At 34.3% G+C, this 23,937-nt stretch overlaps 5 protein-coding genes across 5 annotated transcripts; 4 read left to right on the forward strand and 1 right to left on the reverse strand.

Moving 5' to 3' along the window:
* The first annotated feature begins 3,543 nt into the window (after window positions 1-3,543).
* LOC125185596 (stress-response A/B barrel domain-containing protein UP3-like) lies at window positions 3,544-4,356 on the forward strand. Its single transcript, XM_048082159.1, has one exon. It carries the CDS (start codon window positions 3,974-3,976, stop codon window positions 4,241-4,243), a length of 270 nt encoding a protein of 89 aa, XP_047938116.1. The 5' UTR covers window positions 3,544-3,973; the 3' UTR covers window positions 4,244-4,356.
* Window positions 4,357-8,543: 4,187 nt separating this feature from the next.
* Window positions 8,544-10,076, forward strand: LOC125222998 (CAX-interacting protein 4). Its single transcript, XM_048125939.1, has 2 exons — window positions 8,544-8,667; window positions 8,867-10,076. The coding sequence occupies exon 2, from the start codon at window positions 8,878-8,880 to the stop codon at window positions 9,847-9,849; it is 972 nt and encodes a 323-aa protein (XP_047981896.1). The 5' UTR covers window positions 8,544-8,667; window positions 8,867-8,877; the 3' UTR covers window positions 9,850-10,076.
* A 750-nt stretch (window positions 10,077-10,826) lies between these two features.
* Window positions 10,827-12,749, reverse strand: LOC125217985 (40S ribosomal protein S21-2-like). Its single transcript, XM_048119571.1, has 4 exons — window positions 12,649-12,749; window positions 12,049-12,149; window positions 11,787-11,919; window positions 10,827-11,092 (listed from the first exon to the last, which is right to left on the reverse strand). Exons 2-4 carry the CDS (start codon window positions 12,096-12,098, stop codon window positions 11,027-11,029), a joined length of 249 nt encoding a protein of 82 aa, XP_047975528.1. The 5' UTR covers window positions 12,099-12,149; window positions 12,649-12,749; the 3' UTR covers window positions 10,827-11,026.
* Window positions 12,750-13,599: 850 nt separating this feature from the next.
* Window positions 13,600-18,463, forward strand: LOC125185146 (cell cycle checkpoint control protein RAD9A). The gene is made up of 11 exons (XM_048081636.1): window positions 13,600-13,801; window positions 14,318-14,437; window positions 14,530-14,638; window positions 15,657-15,908; window positions 15,998-16,110; window positions 16,474-16,538; window positions 16,929-17,137; window positions 17,210-17,363; window positions 17,668-17,708; window positions 17,804-17,962; window positions 18,308-18,463. The coding sequence occupies exons 1-10, from the start codon at window positions 13,697-13,699 to the stop codon at window positions 17,920-17,922; spliced, it is 1,287 nt and encodes a 428-aa protein (XP_047937593.1). The 5' UTR covers window positions 13,600-13,696; the 3' UTR covers window positions 17,923-17,962; window positions 18,308-18,463.
* A 2,479-nt stretch (window positions 18,464-20,942) lies between these two features.
* LOC125185147 (rapid alkalinization factor-like) lies at window positions 20,943-21,600 on the forward strand. Its single transcript, XM_048081638.1, has one exon. It carries the CDS (start codon window positions 21,005-21,007, stop codon window positions 21,347-21,349), a length of 345 nt encoding a protein of 114 aa, XP_047937595.1. The 5' UTR covers window positions 20,943-21,004; the 3' UTR covers window positions 21,350-21,600.
* Window positions 21,601-23,937: the final 2,337 nt, after the last annotated feature.

Genomic DNA, 23,937 nt, shown 5'->3' on the forward strand with positions numbered 1-23,937 from the left:
ATGAATTAAGTAATTAAGGTATGAATGAAGTACTTGATATGAACATTGAGAGGATGTCTAAAGAAATTTTGATTCTTCTTTTTTGGATAAATTTAAACCCCCTATACATAAGAATATAGAATAAATTTACAACAATATTCACTAAGAATATATTTTATTTTTAATCAAAAAATTTTTAAAAAACATTTACCTTATAATAGTTTATAACTTCTTTTTTAAGTCATTTCTTATTATAATGTTTTATTACTTCTTTTTAGTAAAAAAAACCTTGTATGGCATTATTTATATTACTTCATTATCATAACTTATTACTTTATCTTATCAATTTACTACTTCATTAAAAAGAATATGTACTTCTTTTTAACTAAAACCACACATCGTTAAGTTTAACCCAAAAAACCTTAAACCCATACAACCAAGATATAGATAGTTCATATTTAGTGTCTATTTTTATTACAATTTTTTATTACCTCTTTTTCGAATTTACTACTTCATGGGATAATATATTAGTGCTTTTTTTTTTATCAAATTACTCTTTTAACAAATATTTTTTATACCTTTTTCCTAAAATTTTTCCCAAGACCTTGCGATGATATTTTAGTCCTACACTTTCGATTAAAATCGGAAACAAATTTAATATAATAAGAAAAAGATTAAATACCCTGAAAGCTTAAAAGTGTATTACCTTCATCAATTTTGGGTGTGCCAACCGCCACTATCCCCCGGGGATTTCTGTGTCAACCATTTTTTTTTCCTTTAATAGCTTTGAATCGCCTTTTTGGGAGTGAAGAGACCGTCAATTTAGAGAAAGAAATCAACGTCGATTTGGAGAGAAATCAGCGCATTTTGGAGAAAAGCCCATTTGGAGAAGAGATTCGTCGATTTTGGGGAAAAAGCTTCGATTTGGAGAAGGAATAGAGAGAATGAAGACGGAGAAGAAATAAAAGAGAAGTGAAGCGAACAACGTGAATGCAAACCGCTGAAGTAAAATTCATCTATTCAAATTTTTTTTCCCTACAAATATTTTGACCAAAATCCCCCGTTAAGAAAATTTAAATTTCTTAATGAAAGTGGAATTATTAAAGTATTTCTAATCTATCCATTAAAAACTAAAAAAGGGGCCAATTTGGGCTCTAGTTCTTTTAAGAGTGGATTTGTGGATAATAGGGCTTATATATATATATATATATATATATATATATATATTTTGTTATTAATTATTTACTAAATTGAAAAGGATGCAATTGGGGCCCCTAATCCCCAAAATTAACAAAATGTCAAAAATACCACATTATGTCAAAGGGGGTATAATTGTCTTTTCATTAAATTGTGTTTAAAACATTTTCTAAAATCCCTCTAAAAATTAGCCAACATTCAAACCTTCAAATCTTCAACATTCAAATCTTCAAATCTTCAAATCTTCAACATTCATATCTTCAAATCTTCAACATTCATATCTTCAAATCTTCAAATCTTCAAATTCAAAGTCAAAAACTTAACTTAAACCTTTAAAATTAAATTTAAAACTTAAATCTTAAATTTTAACATTCAAATCTTCAAATCTTCAACATTCAAATCTTCAAATCTTCAACCAATATCTCCATCTTCAAATCTTCAAATCTTCAACATTCAAATCTTCGATCTTCAAATCTCTTCAACATTCAAATCTTCAAATCTTCACCTTGAACATTCAAATCTTGAACATTCAAATCTTCAAATCCTCAAATCTTCAACATTCAAATTCTACCCAACATTCAAATCTTCAAATCTTCAACATTCAAATTCAAATCTTCAATCTTCAACATTCAAATCTTCAACATTCAAATCTTCAAATCTTCAATCTTCAAATAATCAACATTCAATAAAATAACACTTATAATTCACATATCAATACCAGAATATCGAATGTCAACAACTCGTATTAAACGTCGTCGTTCAAAAATAACACTTACAATTGACATATCAATACCGAGAATATCCAATGTCAACAACACGCTTTAAAATGTCAACAACTAAAAAACACTACAATTGACATATCATCAGAATATAGAATGTCAACAACTCTATTAAAATGTCAACAACTAAAAATAACACTTACAATTGACATATCAATACCGAAAGAATATCCAATGTCAACAACACGTATTAAAATGTCAACAACTAAAAAATAACACTTACAATTGACATATCAATACCGAGAATATCAAATGTCAACAACTCGCACTAAAATGTCAACAACTAACAATAACACTTACTATTCACATGTCAATATCGAATATCGAATGTCAACAACTCGTGTATTAAAATGTCAACAACTAACAAATAACACTTATAATTCACATATCAATACCAGTTAGAATATCAAATGTCAACAACTGATCATAAAATGTCAACAACTAACAATAACACTTACTATTCACATGTCAATATCGATATCATTTAATGTCAACAACTCGTATTAAAATGTCAACAACTAACAAATAACACTTATAATTCACATATCAATAGCGAATATCGACCGTCAACAACTGATCAAAATGTCAACAACTAACAAATAACACTTATAATTCACATATCAATAGCGAAAATCAATGTCAACAACAAATATTATTTATGTCAACAACAAACTTTATTTATGTCAACTACGATGTCAACAACAACTTTATTTATAAGCCAACTATTATGTCAACAATAAATATTTTCATGTCAACGACGTATATTATTTATGTCAACAACAATGTTTTACTTATAATTCATGTCAACAACAATGTTTTACATATAATTTATGTCAACAACATTTTTCATAAAATACAACCTAAACTCAACCCTTCTCAACCTAAACTCGTATTAAAATGTCAACAACTAAAATAAGACTTATAATTCACATATCAATATTCTACATATCAAATGTCAACAACTTGTATATTAAATGTCAATGTTAGCTAAGAACAACGCGCGATGTGGTGTCTCTTCCGGCGGTGGTGAGGTTCGAATTAATGTAACTCATCGATTCCCCCCCTCTTCCTCAGCTCTTCTTCTCCTTCCCCAAACCTAGGCCATTGATCTTCTAGAGAAAAGGAATGTTCGACCAACCTCTCGCCGATCAAATTGAGAGCGTAATCGAACACCTCCGCGAATTCAATCCTCCGGCAACGAATTTGCTTGATGCTCGCATAATGTAGACTTCGTACGAGATCAAGTGCAGATCCACTTTCTCTCTCCTCCTATTTTGAATCCGCTAATACTATACGTTGTGAAACAGAGTCACCGCCGTTATCCGATTGAAGAGCTTAATATCAACGTCTGCGTTTGAATTTGGAATGCCGAAACGAAATTGATTGATTACTATCAATATGCAGAGAGAGAGGTAGACGAAGATGGAGGACCGATTAGCGGTAGTGATTTGGGAAAAATGGAAATTTTGAGAAGAAGAGAGATGGCTGGTGCGGAAAACGAAAGGGAGAGATGACTGGTGCGGAGAATGAACAGCTGAGGTCGAGCCTCTGGAGGGATTTTTTAATTATGAAATGATAGAATGGCTGATCTCTGCCTCGGCAAGCCCTCTCTCCGCTCCCTCCCCTCCTCCGCCACCATCGCCGCCACATCTCCGCCGGCCATGTCGCCCGCTGCCGATCCGCCTCCCTCACCTTCACTCACTTCCTCTTTTCTTGTTGTAACTTTTGGAGGTTTGCGTTTTGCTTCGATTGAGCTTTCTCACACTTGATTTCTCGATCCACTGCGAAATTTGAGCTGCTCTAGATTTTTGTTTACTTTACTAAATTAATGTTTTTTTCCCTTGGTGTGAAGAGTCTGGGGGTTTCAGTGCAGATAGAGTCAGGATAATTGACTAGTTGTTCAATTGATGCCATAATCATCAAGAACTAGCTGCGTTGATCGAAATTGAAGAACTAGTCTGGGAGTTTTTATACAACTACATTATTTCCACCTCGGCAAGCCAGTCGTTGACGACGTCATGGCCGTCGATTGGGTAGCTGACGGATTCTCCCGTCCGATGGCGGTCCCTCTGGGGTCGTCGCTGCGGCTGACAGTGATGAAGATGAAGGAGGAGGAGGAGGCAGGGAAGGGTGAGATTTTGGGGATTGTGAGGGGGATGAAGGAAAAATTCGATTTGATTGAGCAGCTTACGGTTGGGGAGAATTTCTCGATTGCATCGACTGCGGTGGTGAAGGACCTTGAATCGTTGGGCGAGCAATCAGATCTGGTGAATGAGCAAAAGGATTAAGCCAGAGATTTTTTCGACGGCGTTGAGAAACTTGTAGATGAATTTGGGAAGGCGATTTATTTGACGTCCAACAATCACGATTAATTTGTGAAAAATATAGATGCAGTTTTAAATTCGATTGTGTTGCTGGAATTTGTGAGTTAGTGTTGATAAGGTGTTTGTGATATTGCCTAAAATATTATTGTTGACATAAATTATACTATAAGTTGTTGACATGAAAACGTTTGTTGTTGAGTACGAAAAAAATGTCAACTATATATATAATCCATGTCAACTATATATAAAATTTATATCAACTACACACATGTAATGTCAACTATATGTACAATCCATGTCAATTACATATATAATCCATGTCAACTTCATATATACAATGTCAATTATATGTAAAATGATGTTATTGACATTATTTATACGTAAAATGTTGTTGTTGACATTAATTATATGTAAAACGTTGTTGTTGACATGAATTATATAGGTCGTTGACATGATAACGTTTGTTGTTAACATAAATTATATGTAAATCATCGATGTTGACATAAATTATATGTAAATCGTTGTTGTTGACGCAAATAATATGTCGTTGACGTGAAAATATTTGTCGTTGACATTGATTATTTGTAAAATATTGTTGTTGACATAATAGCTGACATAAATAAAGTTTGTTGTTGACATCGTAGTTGATATAAATAACGTTTGTTGTTGACATCGTAGTTGACATAATGTCTCCGTCGTTGACATCGCACGAAAATGACAAAAATACCCCCTTGTTGACATAAAACTACACACAAATGCAACAGACTACTCTTGTTCCCACCAGTAAGGAAATTGGAAAATAGATCGTTATTGTTCCTCTCTTGATTTAAGCAACCTTCTTACTTGTTTCCTTTTTGACTGGTCGATGTAGTTGAAATAATAGGGGGCCTAGTTTCAGAGGTTCTCATAGAGCATGAAGCATCTCCAGCTAACTTATTTCTACTGAGGAATTGGTGAATACATCTTCTAAGGAAACTATATTTGGATCATTCTTCTCATCTTTTTTCAATTTCTTCAACATTGTTTGTATCAGTTGCAGGATGTACAGATGCTGCAACCCCAGAATCATCAAAAAATATCATGAGAAAAGGTTGTAGGAAACTAGTATATTTCAGCAAAAGACGAAGCTATCTATGCACAGGACGAGAACAAACAAAACCAAGCAAACCAGGATGAGACATTAGAAGCAATGCATTTAACATGGTCTTCTGGAGCGTGTATAAAACAAAATGATATCACAGTCTCGAGAAAAGCTTCTCTGGTCAGATGAAGTACCAAATAGATTTGGATACAAGAAAAATGAAAATAACATTAAGGATAAATGAGATTTGGATACAAGTTCAATTTAATTAAATCATTACAATGATATCCTCATAGGGTGAAAAAAGAAAAGGACTAGGATATTACCTCCAACTATAACTTCAATGTTCTCATATAGAATTTGCAGAGTGCTAAATGAGATATCTCCTCGCTCATCCTTTTCTTGACCAGTGGTCCGTCTCAACTAAGACAAACTTATCTTTCTGCCAAATGCACTCTAGTAAAATCTTGGCTTCCTCCTTTCTTGGAAAATATTCTCTAAAGACCTAATATTAAGTCATTGAAAGAGAAGCAAACACAGATAAATATAGGGGGAATATTTTTTGACAAGAACCAACATAGACGCTGTAGTAGCTTACACATTGCTTCAAACACTAACAAGAGTGCACTGACCTCAAATCCTTCTTGTTTTAGTTTAATACTTTGTTCCTTTTGAGAAAGAGAAGAAACAGTGTTGTATAGAAGAACAACATCAAGAAGCATCAATATTTCATTATGAGAAACATGTTTTTACAGTGGGAAGAAATTAATTGATATCAAAATCATAAAAAATAATAAAATAAAAATACTTTGACGAACTTTCAATAGCCAACTTCATTGAGAACTTTCATCAAACGGTTGGCAGAAAGATGCAACACTTACATATGTCAACAGTATACAATATCATGTCAATAACAAGTATATGTTGTTTATAAAAAACACAAGTATATTGTTATAACTATGTCAATAGCTATTGTATAAAATGTCAATAATCTTAAAAATTTAAACAAATTCTTAACTGGAAGGAGATGTTTGTTCTCTTCTTTTTTTTACCAGCAACAATGTTCAATTCCATCTCTTCCGATTTTACCATTGCTAATCAATAAAAAAAAATCAATAGAAATTGAATTCATAAGAAAACAAATCCAGATGCGTTTACACACACTAAAATAGAAGCAATATACTTAAAATTTGAATTAATTTCTTAACCTGGAGAAGAAGCTTCAACCACCGCTGATTTGGGATGTCGATTCTCTTCGATCGTTGCTTCAGCCGATTCAGATACAATCGGCGTTTCAGCCGATTGTCTTCGATTTTGCTTTTCTATCATCATTGCACAAAACTGTTCGATTTTGCTCTTCAATTTTGAAGGTCTACGAATTGAAATTTGAAGATCAGCAGATTTTTCAGCGAAATTTGCAGGTCTTCGATTTTATGAATATTTGTATGAAGATTTGCAGGTTTTCAGCGAGAGTTTTAGAGAAGATTTTAGAAAATGGTTTGAAATTTATGTTTTCCGCCATTTTATTCATGAAATTATAACTATACCACCCCCCACCCCCCGTGTTGACATAATGTGGTATCTGTTGACATTACATGAATTTTATGGATTAGTGGCCCATATTGCATCTCATTTCTCAATTAAGGTAAATAATCTCAACCTAACAAGACCCTATATATATATATATATGAACATATATTCTCTTTGGAGAAATATAATATGATTATTTAATTAATTGATGTGACAATAATTAATTGATAGTCCATTAATTAGGGTAAAATGTGTCTTATACCAAATATATGTATTATAGTAAAATTCAATTCTATTTAGGATTTTATCACATGTCACATATGTTAGATATAAAACTTACATAGGTAGTATGATTTAGGACTTTATTCTGTTAGGATATTATCGTATACCACATATTATAAATATGTGTACAACCTTTATATTAATTAATAAAGAAATGTCAAAACTCTATTTTATCTTTTACGCTTTTCCATTTCTTGTATTGCCATTTATAGGCGTGATCGATGAGAAACGCTCGTGACTGCCTTATTTACATGTCGCCGGTCAGAAAGAAACAAAAACCAATAAATTTTTTCCAACCATTGTAACTATATATAATCACCATTCTTAAATACGAATGTTGTTGTTTGATTTCTAGTCGTACACAATTAACACTCAGACAGTCGCTGCAGGTGAAAGTTGAACAAGAGATTTAAGGAGTTCTTTCTTTGCAGATAAGTTAATCTGTTTCATTCAAAAGGAAATACCTTAATTAATTAATAACTCTCTCGAAGATCAAGAAAAACGTTGTGCGAAAATTTCTTCAATCTTTTGCCTTGAATCTTGATAGTGTAACTCCTTGTCTTAATCTTGATCTTGTTGTAATATAGTACTTACTATAATCGAATCCGGGAAATAATTGCATACTTAGAACCAGGGGTGAAGCTAGGAATTTGTAGGATAGGGGGCAAATTTACATATGACAAAATTTTACACTTTTGAGGAGGGGCATTTAGTAGAAGATTAAAAAAAAATAATTTAAAATAGGTATATAAATACATAGGATGGAAAACATGAGGTGGGGCAATTGCACCTCTTCTAATACATGTACATCTGCCCCTGCTTAGAACAATGAAGAGAAAAGCAATGAAACTTTGAAGACTATAATGCGTAAGATAAGATTATTGTTTTAGAGACTGCATATGTCTTCGTATATACGAGGTTCAATACATATGATCTTCTATATTTAGAAGCCATCTTGCATTGCTTACCTTCTTTAAATATCTTGTACTCTGTTTGGTACTTCAGAGTCTCTACTTTGCTTCAAAGTTAAGTATGTCAATTTGAGTCTCTAAGCTGTGATGATCTTTAATTTGGAATTGTTTCATTGATAATTTAAGTTCTTATCAAAGATTTTTTTTATTTTTGATTAATAGTTTAAGATCGTATTCAAGAATCTCTTGGTTCATCAAATTTCTTTCACCGCGGATTCATTGCTTTGACTTATTATTTCTAATCTGTTTTTAGATGAAAAACGATGGCCCATATCTGTGTCAAAAGGTGGGCCATATTTGTCTGAAGGATTGGGCCAAACATAAAATATGCGTGATAATTAGATTGGCCCAATATCTTCACCGACCATGTTAAGCAGCTTATAATTTTCTTTAATTTATAATTTAAGGTAATATTGCCGATTGAGGATCTTCACAAATTCCCAAAAGAGGGTAACAATTTGGGGATAACAGGAAGCACAGTTTCAAAAGTCGTCGATTTTCTACCGCCGGCGCCGGACCTCTAGGTTCGTATTTTTCACTATCTCAATTCTTTTTCCCCTTTCCGTCCTTGGTTGTGATTCTAATTTGGTGTGATTTATTGTTGCAATTCCTTTTGCGAATCGGAATCAATTTCTAAACCCTAATATTTATTGCATATTCCATAATCAAAACCTTAATTTCGAACCCTAGTTTGTTAAACATCCCGATTTCCCGTCCGTTCAGATCTCGCCAAGATGCCGGCGACCGCGGGAAGGGTTCGCATGCCGGCGAACAACCGCGTGCACAGCAGCGCCGCCCTACAGACCCACGGCATATGGCAGAGTGCAATCGGTTACGATCCCTACGCTCCCAACAAGGAAGAGAAGAGCAACGCCTCCACTCAGAAGGCCGCCGCCGCCTCGGAGGGTGAACAGGAAAACGCCTATGCTAGTTTTCAGGGTTTGCTCGCTCTTGCTCGTATCACGGGATCAAACGCCGACGAGGCGCGTGGCTCTTGCAAGAAATGTGGGAGGGTTGGGCATCTCACGTTTCAGTGTAGGAATTTCTTGAGTGCTAAGACTGATGATGATAAGATGAGCAAGGATAGCGATGCCATCCAAGCTGCGGTGTTGTCTGGATTGGAGAAGCTGAAAGGTGAGAAATTGAAGGGGCGGCGGAAGAGTGCGGCCGGGGAGAGCGAGGAGAGCAGTGAGGAGGAGGAGAGTGAGAGTTCGGATACGGATTATGATTCGGAGATGGAGCGTGCTATAGCTGAGAAGTTTGGGAGAAAAACTAGTGGGAAGTTGAGGAGCAGTAAGAGTAGAAAGAAGAGGGATAGTGAAGAGGCTGAGGATGGGTCGGAGAGTGATGCACGGGAGAGGAAGAAGAAGGATAAGAGGGAGAGGGGGAGATCAAAGAAGAGGAAGAGCGAGAAGAGATGGTACAGCGACTCTGATGATGAGGATTCAAGCAGGAAAAAGAGGAGGAAGGAGAGAAGGAGGAAGAGGGATGATGATTCCTCTGATGAGGAGGAGGAAGACAAACGGAGGAAGAGAAAAGGTAAGGAGAGGAGGAGTCACCGTGATGGGAATGGCCATAAGCATAGGAGTCGAAGGGCGGGGTCAGCATCTGGCTCTGGTGACAGTGAATCGGATGATTGTCGAGTGGGAAGGGACAAGAAGCGGTCTGATAAGAAGAGCAGGCGCCATCGACGCCGAGAGGACTAGCTTGCTTCAATGGAGGTTGTGCGAATTCTGTTTACGATTGTGTCGTGAGTGTTGAGTTTCATAACAATTTCTGAATGTGGTGCTAATGGAAACAGATTTACTGGTTTGGGATATTTGCTGTGTCTTCGGTGTTGCCTAGTTTGTTGTTTTGAAGCCGTTTTCTTGCCTTCTGTTTGTAAGAATACTCATGCTTATTTCACATGTATGAATATAATGTCTTGGCTCAACACATAATTCCATTGCGGATTGTTAACTGTGAGTTGAGTCATCGTATTTATGTTTGGTTTTGTTAAGGGGTGACATCCCTAATTGATCTTTTTACTGCCACTTCAAAAATGAAGGATGCCGCCAAAGTCAATCATAGTACTATGAATTTTGCCGCTTAAGTGCTTGTTGTGATAAAAGGTCTTTTTTTAGTATTCAAAAAAAAGAGACTGAATTGGGTTAAAATATTCTATGTATGTAAGGTGAGCACAAATTGTTTGTTTTTTTAGAGAAAAGGTAAATGTAAGCAGTTTGATTACTACTAAGCATTCCAAGAAAGAGTGAAGACTGTACTTATGAGTTAGGGGGCTGTATACAGATTCTTGATAGATTAGCACCGTAGCAGGATAATATTGTTGAATCAAGTTATTACAATCTTTTTCCTGTTCAATGGAGTCAGATCCAACCTAGCATTATCGTATGCTGATCATCTGATATACCGGATAACAGTAGCATACCGAATTTCTAGTAGTACACCCAATTTACTTAATCCAAATATATCAACCTTAACGGATCTAGTCATAATCTTAAGAGGGGTTTTAACTAGAGTAAATTGTAAAACTCTAAAGGCACCACTAAATACAATTGAGAAGGACGCAATACCCATGGATAGGGATAACCTAATGTAGCGACATTTTAACAATATTCCATACTGCATAAATGCAGAGGTAACGAAAAACCATATTCAACAGGCAAGATTGAACACCGTAACATAATGAAGAACAAAAGATGTATTTCAAGATAAAAAGAGCAGAACATACAATGTTAAAGGAAGATCATAAATCACAATCCACTAATACTAACTTAAGTAAACATAAAGATAGATGCGGTGTGAAACTTCAACTTCACATCTTAAAATTCTCACAGTACTGAGAAACATCCAAAAACACCTTCCAAACAAAAAAAAACCCATCTACTGCTGTTGGGCTTCAACTTTCTTTTTCTGCCACAGCCTATCAAGCGCACTGTCAGCATCACCCTGCACATATCATGAAACATGAAAAAGTAGGTAAAAAGTAAGCTTCTTAATCAGTTCACATTCTAACATATGAAACTTCACAAGGTCAGCAAAACGAAGGAGCATAACCAATAGAAAGTTTACACATTATCTTACGCAATGAACTGTCTAAAGGATATTTTAGTGGTAGAACCACAATTGACATTAATTAGGCTACAGCACACAGATTGAATACCTAGGGAAGTATTTTAGAGCAAAGCTCAACTAGAAGCGTAGGTATTGTGAGATAATTATCTTACAATTAGACTGTGCTATTGACAGTGAGAACTAAAGAGTGCAGTAAAATTAGTAGAGTAAAAGAGGTGCAACTATATCTAAACCACAGAGAATAGAGCAAAAAATTGCAGTCATGTTTACAATACAAGTAGCATAAATTCCCAATTGTCCTCGTCATCCAAATATAGAAACGTTTACATAGGGAAAATTTAAGACTAAGTTTCTAATTTAGTACAAGCCTTGTGTTTCAAAAAGAATTTCTCTCTTCCAAAGCACGACCTTTTCTAGTAATTTTTTCATAAACCATATTCCCCAATATTTAGAATCTTCTTCCACACACTCAAAAGCAATGTATCATCAATCATTCATCAACCAGAGTTGCTGTAACAGCATAAGCCTACTCAATTAAACCAATGACAATAATGCACAACAAACTTGCCTGGGCACGGATGAATCCACAAAGAGCAAAGGTTGAGAATTGACCAGTGTATCTGCCACTCTCATCCAAATGACCAATGTTGATCTGGACAGAGGCGTGATCCTTGGAAGTGATCAGCCTGTTAGTGGCCGAGCTGCATCGTAAAAAGATATATAATTAGTTATAGCATATATACAATGACCTCGTGACAATTATACACATAATTTCTGCCAATTGGATAAAAGAATACAAATTATGTCTGCAAGCAAATATTTATACACACCACTTCCTTGGGATGTACAGGTCCATGTTTTGTCCCTCCTCATTCTGCATATTTGCTGTCTCTTTTGAGCACTTGAGAAATACTACCAAATCACCAAACACCTGAGTCAAAGAAACACCAATAAACACATCTGGGTGTGGATCACGAAGTGTTAAAATATGGCCTCACGCCCAACCATATTTTAGAGGGCCCAGTCCTATCAATAACATGTATTACCTCGAGTATTAAAGCCTTAAACCTTAAAAATCGTTTTTATAACAAATTAAGGTTTGTATGAAAACCAGGCATCAAAATAGCTACAATTATGACACGATAAATTACGAACCATTCATCGTCAAAAATCTTAACTGCCACGCTCAATACTATAGAAGTGGTATTATCAATAAGAAATTTCACACAGTCACAAGTATTCCTCGTTAAACTGAGTCTTTGTTTCCTCAATAACAATATCAATAACAATAACAATAGCTCAGATAGGGCAGCAAATTTTCTCAAATCTCGACAGAAAGGGGAAAGAAACATGCTATGAATCTCGCTAGCAAAGTTCTGTGATTAGTTCGAAAATAACATTTACAAAAATAGATCGGAGAGAGAGAGTACCTGATGCAGGAACGAAGGCTGGAGCTGCTGAACGATGGGCGGCTTTTGCTGATCAATTTATATGAGAAGCAGCCCAAAACCCTAACACCCACAAATTTTTTTACTGACTAATTAATTACTCTTTTTTTAGAGGACTATTTATTTATTAATTCTAATATTGGTCTTGTAAAAACTTAAAGGAAATAGGTAAATTAAGAAATATTTTTTCGTTTAATTTTTCAAAAAATGCTAAATATGCATATTTAAAACAATATTGAATTTCCACTCCAATAAGATGGATAAAAACCTAAATAAAAATAATTATTAATTTATTTTTTTGTGTATAGAAAAGGTTAATATACTTCTTTATAGAATACTTATCTTTTTATATAGTAGTATATTTTTTTGTTGGATATTGAGTTTTTATAGAGACAAAATAAATACTCTATCCACCCAAAAAAATAGACTAATTTTACAATTTTGAGCCCTCCATCAAAATTAAACCAATTTTAAATAAGAAACTCTTTCAACAATAAATAATGTGAATCCCATAATCCAAAAATAATATGTTCACCATTTTTTTCTCCTCTCCATCTTTCTTATCATCTTACTTTATGAATTACACATTAAAACTTATATCATTTTAGTATATTAATCTATTTTTTATAGTTGAGTTAGAGCTTTTGGCCACGGGATATTTAGAAATTGTATTGAAAAGTAGAAGAAAAGAATAAGAAGAAGAGCTATGCGTCCAAGTTGTTCAGCGACAATGATGTGATTTCGTTGTTGAACGGCCTCACAACCTTCTGCTGGGGGGCGCTTTGTGTTGCGATGTCAATACAGCCGGCAGCCCGTGGACGGACGTCGTTTTAACAGTATAACTCGTATGGAATATTCCCACTATAATTTGACAAGTCAATCATTTTAAGTGAAACAATTAAATAGTTTATGATATGGAATAGTACTAATTTGATTAATTTCGGTGAATCTTTTCCGAGAGGGGGCGAGATCATCTTCCCGCCATAAAACTTTGCTTGAGGTCGAGGTGAAAGTACTTTCCACAGCAGCAATGGAGTTCAGTGTAAGCGGTACTGCGCTCAAAACCTTCGCTCGCTCCATCACCTGCCTCGCCCGCATCGGCAACGAGCTCGTTCTCCAGTCCTCTTCTTCTCAGGTGCCCCCCCCCCCCCCCCCTGTTTCTTCTCCTTTATTTATTCAATGAATTGTTAGCTTTTCTCGCTGCGACTCACATCGTCGGAAATATACAAGTTCTGAATTTAGCAGATATCATAATATTTAATTTGCTAGTTCAAATTGGTGTGCTTGAAAATGATTAGGGTTCGTAGGTTTTTCTTTCAGCCAGAGTCGATGTTTGGTGTCTAGTAATTGAGAGGTTGAGTCTATTCTATAGACTTAGAATTTGGCTGGCTGGATTTTTTTGTCGATTGCGGTTTCATTGAGCCTGATGAGTGGATCGGAATAAAAAAAGAGACAAGGGTTTGAGTTATAAAACAATGCTGATTTTGTTGCAGTAAGATAGATATCCCTTATGTTCTGCTTTCCATTCCTTTTCCTGGATAGTTGTTACTATAATTTATTCTCATTTGATGTATAAGAAATAGAAATAGTTGGATTTGGGAGAAAAGGTGACCTTTTTATTTCTCATTATTTTGAGTTTCTGCATTTGCAGCTCTGTCTTCATACTCTCAACTCATCAAGGTCGGCTTATCAATCCATAACATTCAAACTGGATTTCTTTGATGTGTTCTCAGTATCTGGCTCCCAAGTTCAATGCAGCGTACTTCTGAAGGTATATATCATCTTCCTCATTACAATTTCTGTTATCAAGGATTTATTTGATCATATGTCTAGGATAATGCCATGCTGTTACTTTTTTTGCAGGCTATCTGCTCAGTGTTAAGAACACCAGTGGCGAGTATAGATCATTTAACCGTACAACTGGCTGATTCTGATGCATCAAAAGTGCAGTGGGCTTTGGACTGTTCTAATGGTACAAAAACAATTTCTGCATCATTTTTGTGACATATTAAACTCTTGCTACGTATTTATGAAGAGGCATATGCCAAATTGAATTTTATGAAATTCTAGATAGCATCAGGGCAAAAACATGCATACTAGGAGAAACCTTCGATGTTTATGAAAAAAAATGAATTTATATATTTACAGAACATTGCTGGAAATTTAATGTATTTATGTATCTTTCAAATTTCTCACATTTCCCCAATATTTGCTTGATGTTCATACTGCACACTGACAGATCTCATATAGATACATACCTAGATTTTGGTGGAAATGTTTTCATCCCCAATATAATTGTTGGTGATACCCAAAACTGAAAATACTGGAGAAATTTCTGGATCATTTCATCCTTGCATGCAGATAGCTTTCTGGTGACATCAATTCGATAAAATTGCTAGTTAACAGAAAATATTTATCATCATGATTGACTTGATTTCTGCTATGTAGTCTTTCAATGTTGGCTACTAATAGTAAACGAGTCAATTAAAATTTAGAGGGTGTTAATCTCTCTTGCATGGACTGGTACTCCATTATATATTAGTTATCTAATTATAACATCATTGAATCCAATCTTACATTTTACTGCACTTGAAATGTTAATATTAATCTTTATGATTGACTTGCTGCTTGTCTTCTTGGGACTATTGAAGAATTTAAAATGATACAACATTTTTGCAAAGCCTAACTGCTGCTATGAGAGAGAGCTCTCTACATTAAATGCACTTGGTAAAATGTTGATGCTTCTGTAAAATCTGCAATTTTGCCGTGAACAATTGACAACTTTTAGTATGAATACAGATTGCATATTAGTTTCTAAAACATGTCCCATATTTGATTAGAAAAGGGTATGGTATCCACCCTTGTGCATCCGAAGCCTTCTGTACAAGTACAACTTTCTATTTATTCCTCCACTAGTTAAAGGTAGCAATATTTGACATGTCATATTGACTCATCCATTTAATTTAATTCCCTATTCTTACTGCTTATAGGGATGAAAAAAACATATTGGATTACTTGCAATATCGAACCTGATATACAACATCTATCACTTGATCGAAGAAAGCTTCCTAGCAGTTTTGTAGTTAGGCCACGTGATCTCAACAGGTTACTGGCTAATTTCCAATCAACCCTTCAAGAGATTACAATCATCTCAACACAACAATCTGTTTTGCCTCTTGATGCTGCTGATCAGATTGGGGGGAAAGCTGTAGAGTTTAGAAGCTACATTGACCCAACTAAAGGTAAACCAAGCAATTTTGTCACATTTGTATGTTCTCCTATAGCAAACTCTTGATGCATCTAAAGTTAAACTCCAGCTTCTTGATTTCAGAAAATGATTCATCACTACATACTCAGCTGTGGATAGATCCTGCTGAAGAGTTTGTGCAGTATACTCATACTCGTGATCCTGTAGACGTAACATTTGGAGTGAGAGAGCTGAAGGTGATGGAACTATATGGAAACATACAGTCTGTTTTTTACTCTGGTTTCTGGAGTGAGATGATCTTAGTAAATTACATCCTTCTACAATCATTCTCTTATTCAGACATTATCATTCAACTCCATTAAAAATTAAAGTTTCTACTATTTTCTATAAGCATTCCCTTATTCAGACATTATCATTCAACTACTGATCTTCACACATGCTTTTGCTGTACAACTCCATTATAAATTAAAGTTTCTACAATAGGCAATAATTATTTTCTTTTGTCTTATTTAATCAGGTAGGTGTACTTTTTAAAATTCATTTTCTAAATAATTTTTGGCACTACACTCATTTATTTTTTTATCTTTCTCTTGTTCCAGGCATTTATTTCATTCTGTGAGGGATGTGAAGTTGATATACATTTATATTTTGACAAAGCTGGAGAGTAAGAGTCTCTTCTGCCAGTGCTCATTATTTAATTCTAAGACATTTTTTTTTCTTATTGATGTTTAAGCGCACTTCTGTTTGGGATGTATAGATTCATCCAAAAGATGGATAACTTCTGACTGGCTTAATTTTGGCACAAATATGTATGCCCTCAATTTTTAAGAAGTTTATATTTTACTATATAACACATCTTAGGTAGTAAGATTATGGACTAAAGATGTTAAAAAAATGCACTATAACCACTTCACACGTCTTGCAAAAAATACCTCTGCTGCATCTGCATGCTCTCTGCAGCTAACATCAGTTCACACACCTGTTGGCATTTTAAATTTGGTTATAACTATGAATGCTATCTTGTTAAATATAAAATTGATTGTTTGAGGAACAGGCCAATCCTAATGGCGCCCAAATTTGGCGTAGACGACGGCTCATTTTCAAACTTTGATGCTACCCTAGTACTTGCTACAATGCTTGTATCACAACTCAGTGGTGGGAGTTCCTCTGAACCTGCAGCAGCAACGGCAGCACAGCAGGGAACAAAAGGAAACACTACTGAGCACCCATCTGATTATACCAGAATTTGGTCCGAACTCTCCGGTCAGTTCAGAGTTGAGGTAGTGTTAAAGAATGTAAAACATACACGTTCTTCATAGATGCATCCACATGCAGGAAGTGCTGTAAGATATGGAAATGCTGCTCAAGATCCGCTTGTCCCTGGGGAAAGAAATCAAAACACCAATGAGCAGACCACAGTCCAGAGGATTAGTGCGATGAATATCTCTAGAGATAAGAATGCTGATGGAGTTCCAGTTCACGGCAAGGAGTATCCTTTAGCTATATTGGCTACTAGAATGTTATTGCTATCTTACCTGCTTAATCATATGGTACTTTTTTCATGCTCATTTGCTTATGATATGGGGTTGAAATAGTTGGTAGAGTTAAGCATTGTCCCTCAGTTAGATGCTGCTTTGTGATACATTTTCATCCCTTATGCATCCCACTCTGAGGTTAATAGGTAGCCCACACTATGTATATATAAGATTTATAAGATGCAATCATGTGATTCATCCTCTCATGTCCATGATTTCTAGAATGTTTGCTATTAATATTTCTTGACAAATCTATAGCTTCCATCCAGCGGAAACTGATGATACTAGACAGCCTGAAGGTTCATCTAAATATGCAGATCATTCTCATTCATTTTTTTTCCGGTTCTGGTTAAGGCTCATAGACTAACACTATCATTTTATAATTGTTCTATAGAGAATAATGGGCGTGCCCCCTCACAACACCATCCAAGCAACTGGATAGATGCAGACGAGGATGATGATGAAGGGGATGATTCAGAGCTGTGTGTGCAGTCAACACCCCCATACTCATGAAGTGTGTGGCTAGTTCAAAATTACCCTTTAATCCTCAATTGTAAGTCAAGTCTCTGACTCCCAGTTATTCAAATCTTGCCCCTAAATTAATCTTAATGTTCTCAAAATCAGGTCAATACAGTATGTAAAATAAAACAGAGAAAAATCATAGATCTATATATGTTACTATTTTCCTGTATTACTAGTTTTTAAGGACCAACACAACATTTTCAGCCACATGTGTTTGTGTGAATCAACGTCTCCTTTTACTTGCTGAGACAAGAGGTCATGCATTGTTTTTATGATACTGCTAATAAACATAATAAAGATGCAAACAGTATATTATGATCCCACAAATCCAATTTAAATTGCATTTTACTGAGATGTTTTAGTAATTGATATGCAGGCATTTGAAAACATGTTGAGCAGTTACAGCAATGATGGTCACCACGAGCTATTTTGTGAAGACTTGGATAAATGGAAACTTGGTGTAAATATTACTACTAAATATGCAGAGATTGTTGTTCTTCCAACCAAAATATTCTTCAAGCTTTTGATCTAACCATTTAAAAGTTTCTAGAAAACAAATATTGACGAGGGTGTACTACTATTTGTTAGACAAAAGGCACCAACTTCTACCTGTTGTGAGGTAAGGCGAAATGCAACGAACTTAAAAATTTGGGTTATACTAATACTCCTTGTCATATTCTTTTTTAATTTATTCTACTATAACTGAGCCATTTATTTATTATAACAAAAAATAGTAATACATTTAATCTATATTTATTCTTTTCTTATTTCACTTTATACTTCAATTAATATTTTTTTTTCTTTTTATTTATCTACTGTATTTTATTTTATTTTATTTTCTTTCTTAGTAGTAGTACTTCATTTCCCCTCTACTTAATTAATTAAATATTTTTTCTTTAATTTCTTTACTCAATATAAATGTCTAAACTACAGCAAGAGGACGGAATATTATTTGTCTTGACAACCGCTCTTAGTCAACTGTAATATTGACATTTGCCTCTTTGTCAACTGGAATAACATACCACTAGACTAGTACTAGTATTTATTTTGTTTCATACATTCAATATTAATTATCTTCATCATCAGCAATTGCACAATTTATAGTCGTTTTCAATTAATACTAGTAAAGCGCGTTTTTCGTGAATAAAAGATTTGAAATTTGAATCTCACTCACACGTCACACAGGTTAATTTTTATAAATGGATCTTCTCATATTCATTTTTTCAAGTGATTAATCCATAACTCATGTAATATAAAAACTACATTAACATATCATAGTTAGTTATAGTATTAAAAAAAATAATAAACTTCATAAGAATATTTATTTTAAATAATTGTGTTGTGTGAGGATGGTTGTAGATAAGAGGGACGTTAAAAAACACAGCTGGTTGTAGAGAAAAATTAAAAGCGGCTAAGAACGGCTGATAATTGACGCGCATTCATCTCTAATTTTATCATTAGGACCACCTCACGCGGCTTCCATATATTCCCCTCCTTTTAGTCTACTACTCGTACCTTTTTAGGAGTATTAAACATATTTTCGTCTTCCATAATAATATAATAAAAAAATTCCTTTATATTGACGGGCAATCGATAGTTAAAGCATCAAAATCAAATATCCCAAAGTACTACTCCCTCCATACTAATAGAGACGTTACATTTTGCGCACTCGTTTTGTAAAAATAATTATAAATAGTTAAAATGAAGAAAAAATAAAGTAAGAGAGATAATATTATAGATAAGACTCTTCTTTACTCTATTCTTTCTTTTACTTTACTTTTTCTCCACTTCAACTATTTATAATGATTTTTTCAAAACGGGTGAGCAAAATGAAATGTCTCTATTACTATGGAACGGAAAAAGTAGTAAATATTCAGACGTCATTTATTTAATTTTGTTTTTATTTGAAAGTGAGAAAGAAAAAAAAGTAAGACTTCGAGGTCTAATTTTTTCTCAAAAAAAAGTAATGTTTGATGCGTGTGAGGAATATATTTAATTTAATTTAATTAAGAGCGTGTAGAGCAAAAGATATAAATTGGATTTGCCGAAATTACATTTTCAACTCGTTTTCTCCCTCAAGTAGTGTTAGCTCTCTAACAGAATTCAAGCAAAAGAAGAAAAGTCACAAATTAAAAGCAAAGATAAGAAACGGACAAATTTATTGAATGCATGGCCTTAAAAAAAGTTTTATCCTTTACTTTTAGTACATTTTGAATATTATAGTTAAAATATCATTATATACATAACATAAGATATAAAAAATAAAAGACGGAATAGAGCTTGAAATAAAATTAAAAAGAAAAGTGAATTACATAAATATCTCAAGACAATGATATTTATTCCGGTAAAATAAATATCATCAGATGTATTTGGACAAAGAAATAATTACATTCGAGTTATTTTTTAAATAATTTTTTTATTATTTAATATATTTACATCATTTTTTCCCTTCTTCTCACTCTATAATTCCTCTCCTCTATCTCTACATTTTTTAGATCTGATTTTTCTCATTAATCTCTTATCGTTAATCCAATGCATCCATTTTACTTTAATTTCTTTTATCTTATCATTATTATATCGACATAACAATTTATCTTACAAAATTTTATATGCCTTGTTTTATATGGATAATCATGTAATGTTGTTTTATATATTATTATATTATTGTTATATATAGATAATCATGTAATCAAATTATAAAAATAGAGAAAAATCAAAAATAAAATGAGACGAGAGAAATGAATAATGTAAACGTACCAAAATATGTATTAGAACAAAAAAGAGAATAAAGGCAAAAATATTGAAAAATAATGAAAAAATAGTTGTTCAGAAATCTCTACTAATAATACTCCAAAAACTCTAATTCACTGGAAGAAGAATATTCATTAATGTAGTGGACCCCATACCCCTAACTAAAGTATAATAAATTATGAATGGCATAGTTGTAATATTCATGAAAATTAGCCCCTCATTTCCCCTCATCCCCATATATATACAAATTAACATTTCTTCTCTCATTCCTCCTTCCCCAAATCAAAAGATTCTAGAGATTTGGAGTAATTAAGAAGACGAAATGGCAGGCAGTTGGAAATTGGTGTTGGCGCTGTGCTTAATCGCACTCCCCCTGGCAATCGCCGGCGGAGGCGCGGCGGCGACGGGATGGGTGATGCCAGCGGTGAGATCGGGGTGCAGGGGAAGGGTGGCGGAGTGTGTGGTAAACGAGGAGGATGAATTCGAGCTGGATTCGGAATCGAGCAGGCGCATCCTCCGAGCCACGCGCTACATCAGCTACGATGCGCTGCGGAGGAACAGTATCCCGTGCTCGCGGCGCGGCGCGTCGTACTACAACTGCCGCCCGGGCGCTCAGGCCAATCCCTACACTCGCGGCTGCAGCGCCATCACTCGCTGCAGGAGCTGAACGGATTCGTAATTCTTCCTTGGAAAATACTACTCCTACTATTCTTTCTTTTAATTTTTCCTTGGGAGGGAGGGGTGTTTCATGTTTGGTATACTAAAATGAATGAATTATTGAATATACACTGTGTGATATACAGTTATTCTTAAGATTCTTTTATTTGTTGCTTCCTCAAATTTGTTAATTTTCAGATTCAGTATGGAATTTTATACCAAACCGATAATGTCGATCAATAAACTCGAATTCAATTTTTACTGCCTTGTTGTTTCATGTATTGATATCTTTATCACTTGTGGATCATCCAAAAATTAAAAGGAATGACGTCGAACTCCATTGTTTTAGCATTGATGATTTTATGGAGATATATAACACAGCTGGATATAGGTAGTAGGCCCTAAATTTTACACCTACATTTTATAATACTGATAATAGCAATAATTAAGTACTACAATGAAGACTGGAAATTTAGTTAAAAGGGGAAAATTATATAGCTAATACTAGTAGTACTATAATTTTGCCGTAATACACATTTATTTCAAGGCGAAGTGCTGTAGCCTGTATGTCAAACAGAATGAGAGATTTCGGAAAAATGGTCTCAATTCGCAAGCCTTTCGAAATTGGGAATTAAATTGAAAAATGGTCTCAATTCGCAGGCCTTTCGAAATTGGGAATTAAATTTGTTGACCTCTGGAAATATGGGTCGTGGCATGCGAATTTTTCGGAACAAGAGATTTTTGATATTTCATCTATCCTTCTTCTTTTTCCTTATTATTTGTAACACAATATTTATGAATCGACCAAATTATCCCTAATATTTTCACCAAAATTTGACTTTTTTACTCCAACAATCCTCTGCAATGCCGGCATTAGGTGTTCGTATCCTTCCGACCTTTCAAGTTTCAACACCATGACCTACTCTATGGTAATTTTTTCTATCAAACTCATTGATACGGTAAAGAAAAATAAATAAAGAATTGAATGGAATGGAATAAGTAAACGTTGTTGTTCTGCTGTTTATAAAATTCATTTACCAACTCTTACCGGTTGATTATCATATCCCAAATCGAAATTATTTCATGAATCCAACAAACCAAACCAAGTAAATGAGAAATGGTAAATGTTTGAGGTGCAAACTCTTATTGATTAAAAAAGAGATTTGGGATTAGGAAAAATTCACAATTCGATTTACAGCAGATTAAAAACGGGGAGTGAAAATTAAGTACATTTAGGGACTTTTCTTTCTTATATTCAACTTTTTTACTCTAATTTTTCAGCAAGTCTAGGTTCATGTTCCGATCGAAGCATCTCCCCGTACATGCTGATGAATCTCTTCAGTCTTCACCATTCTTTTTTCTCTCTCTTCTCTTACCTTTCCTTATCCCTTCTAATTGGTCTCTTCGAGCCTCCTCAAAACACATTGGAGAGAAGAAGGGCGGCGATCAAGAAGGATAGGGGAGGAGGAGGAGAGTGCGTGGAGGCGGCAGTGATTCACGGTAATTTGCAGAATTGAAGTGGTGAAAATATTAGGGATAATTTGGTCAATTCATAAATATTGTGCGACAAATAATAAGAGCACTCCCAATGCACTCGGCGTTAAATCCAGCGTTTTATCGCCGATTATCGCCGAAAATTCGCCGGCAATGGGGAGGAATCGGCGATAATCCGGCGTTAATTCTACCAAATAACGCTGGATCCCGAAAATTCGCCGGATTATCGCCGACCACTGTGGGCGATAATCCGGCGATAAAAATAGTTTTTTTTTAAAAAAATTTCCTCCCCTATAAATTTAAAATTTAATAATTAATTTAAAATCATTTCCCCCCTTTTTTTTTTAATTTTCGTCGTTGTAATTTTTTACTCGTGTTTAATACAACGAACTTTATTACTATTATTTGTCTTGTCTTATAAATTAGCTAGCTTTATTATATACAAAAATAAAACAATTAAATTAGTAATGATGTAAAAATGAAATGTTGAGTTAGGGAGAAATAAGGGAGAAACCATTGGAGCAGTTGGCTAAAAACTGGGGATAAATTTTGGTGCTGATGTGGCGCTGATGTGGCAGGAGTTAGGGAGAAATAAGGGAGTTTTTAGGGAGAGCATTGGGAGTGCTCTAAGGAAAAAGAAGAATAAATAGATAAAATATTAAAAATCCCTTATTTCAAAAATTTCACATGCCATGATCTCATATTTCGAAAGGTCAACGAATTTAATCCTCAATTTCGAAAGGCCTGCGAATTGAAATCTTTTTTCCGAAATCTCTCTTCACATATATGTTTTTGTTTAAAATCATAATTTGTCACTTCAACTTATTTTACGGACATTTAATAGCGACTCATTTTTTAATAATTTAGAACAACAAATAATGATGTGTACAAGTCACACGTTGAATTTAAAAATGATATGGAGAAATATTATTTGATTATTTCCACTCATAAAAAAACACTTTTTTGCGCTTGGAGTAGTAAAATCTGGAAATTTTATGTTTCCTTTTTTTTCTCTGCTCTACGGATGCAGTCTTGCAGAGCACCAAAAGATTATCTCTCACCGGCTACCAACCCTTCAAAAATTCTACCCATTTTAACTACAAC

This window comes from Salvia hispanica, chromosome 4 (genome assembly GCF_023119035.1).
Source record: "Salvia hispanica cultivar TCC Black 2014 chromosome 4, UniMelb_Shisp_WGS_1.0, whole genome shotgun sequence".
Lineage (NCBI taxonomy): Eukaryota > Viridiplantae > Streptophyta > Magnoliopsida > Lamiales > Lamiaceae > Salvia > Salvia hispanica.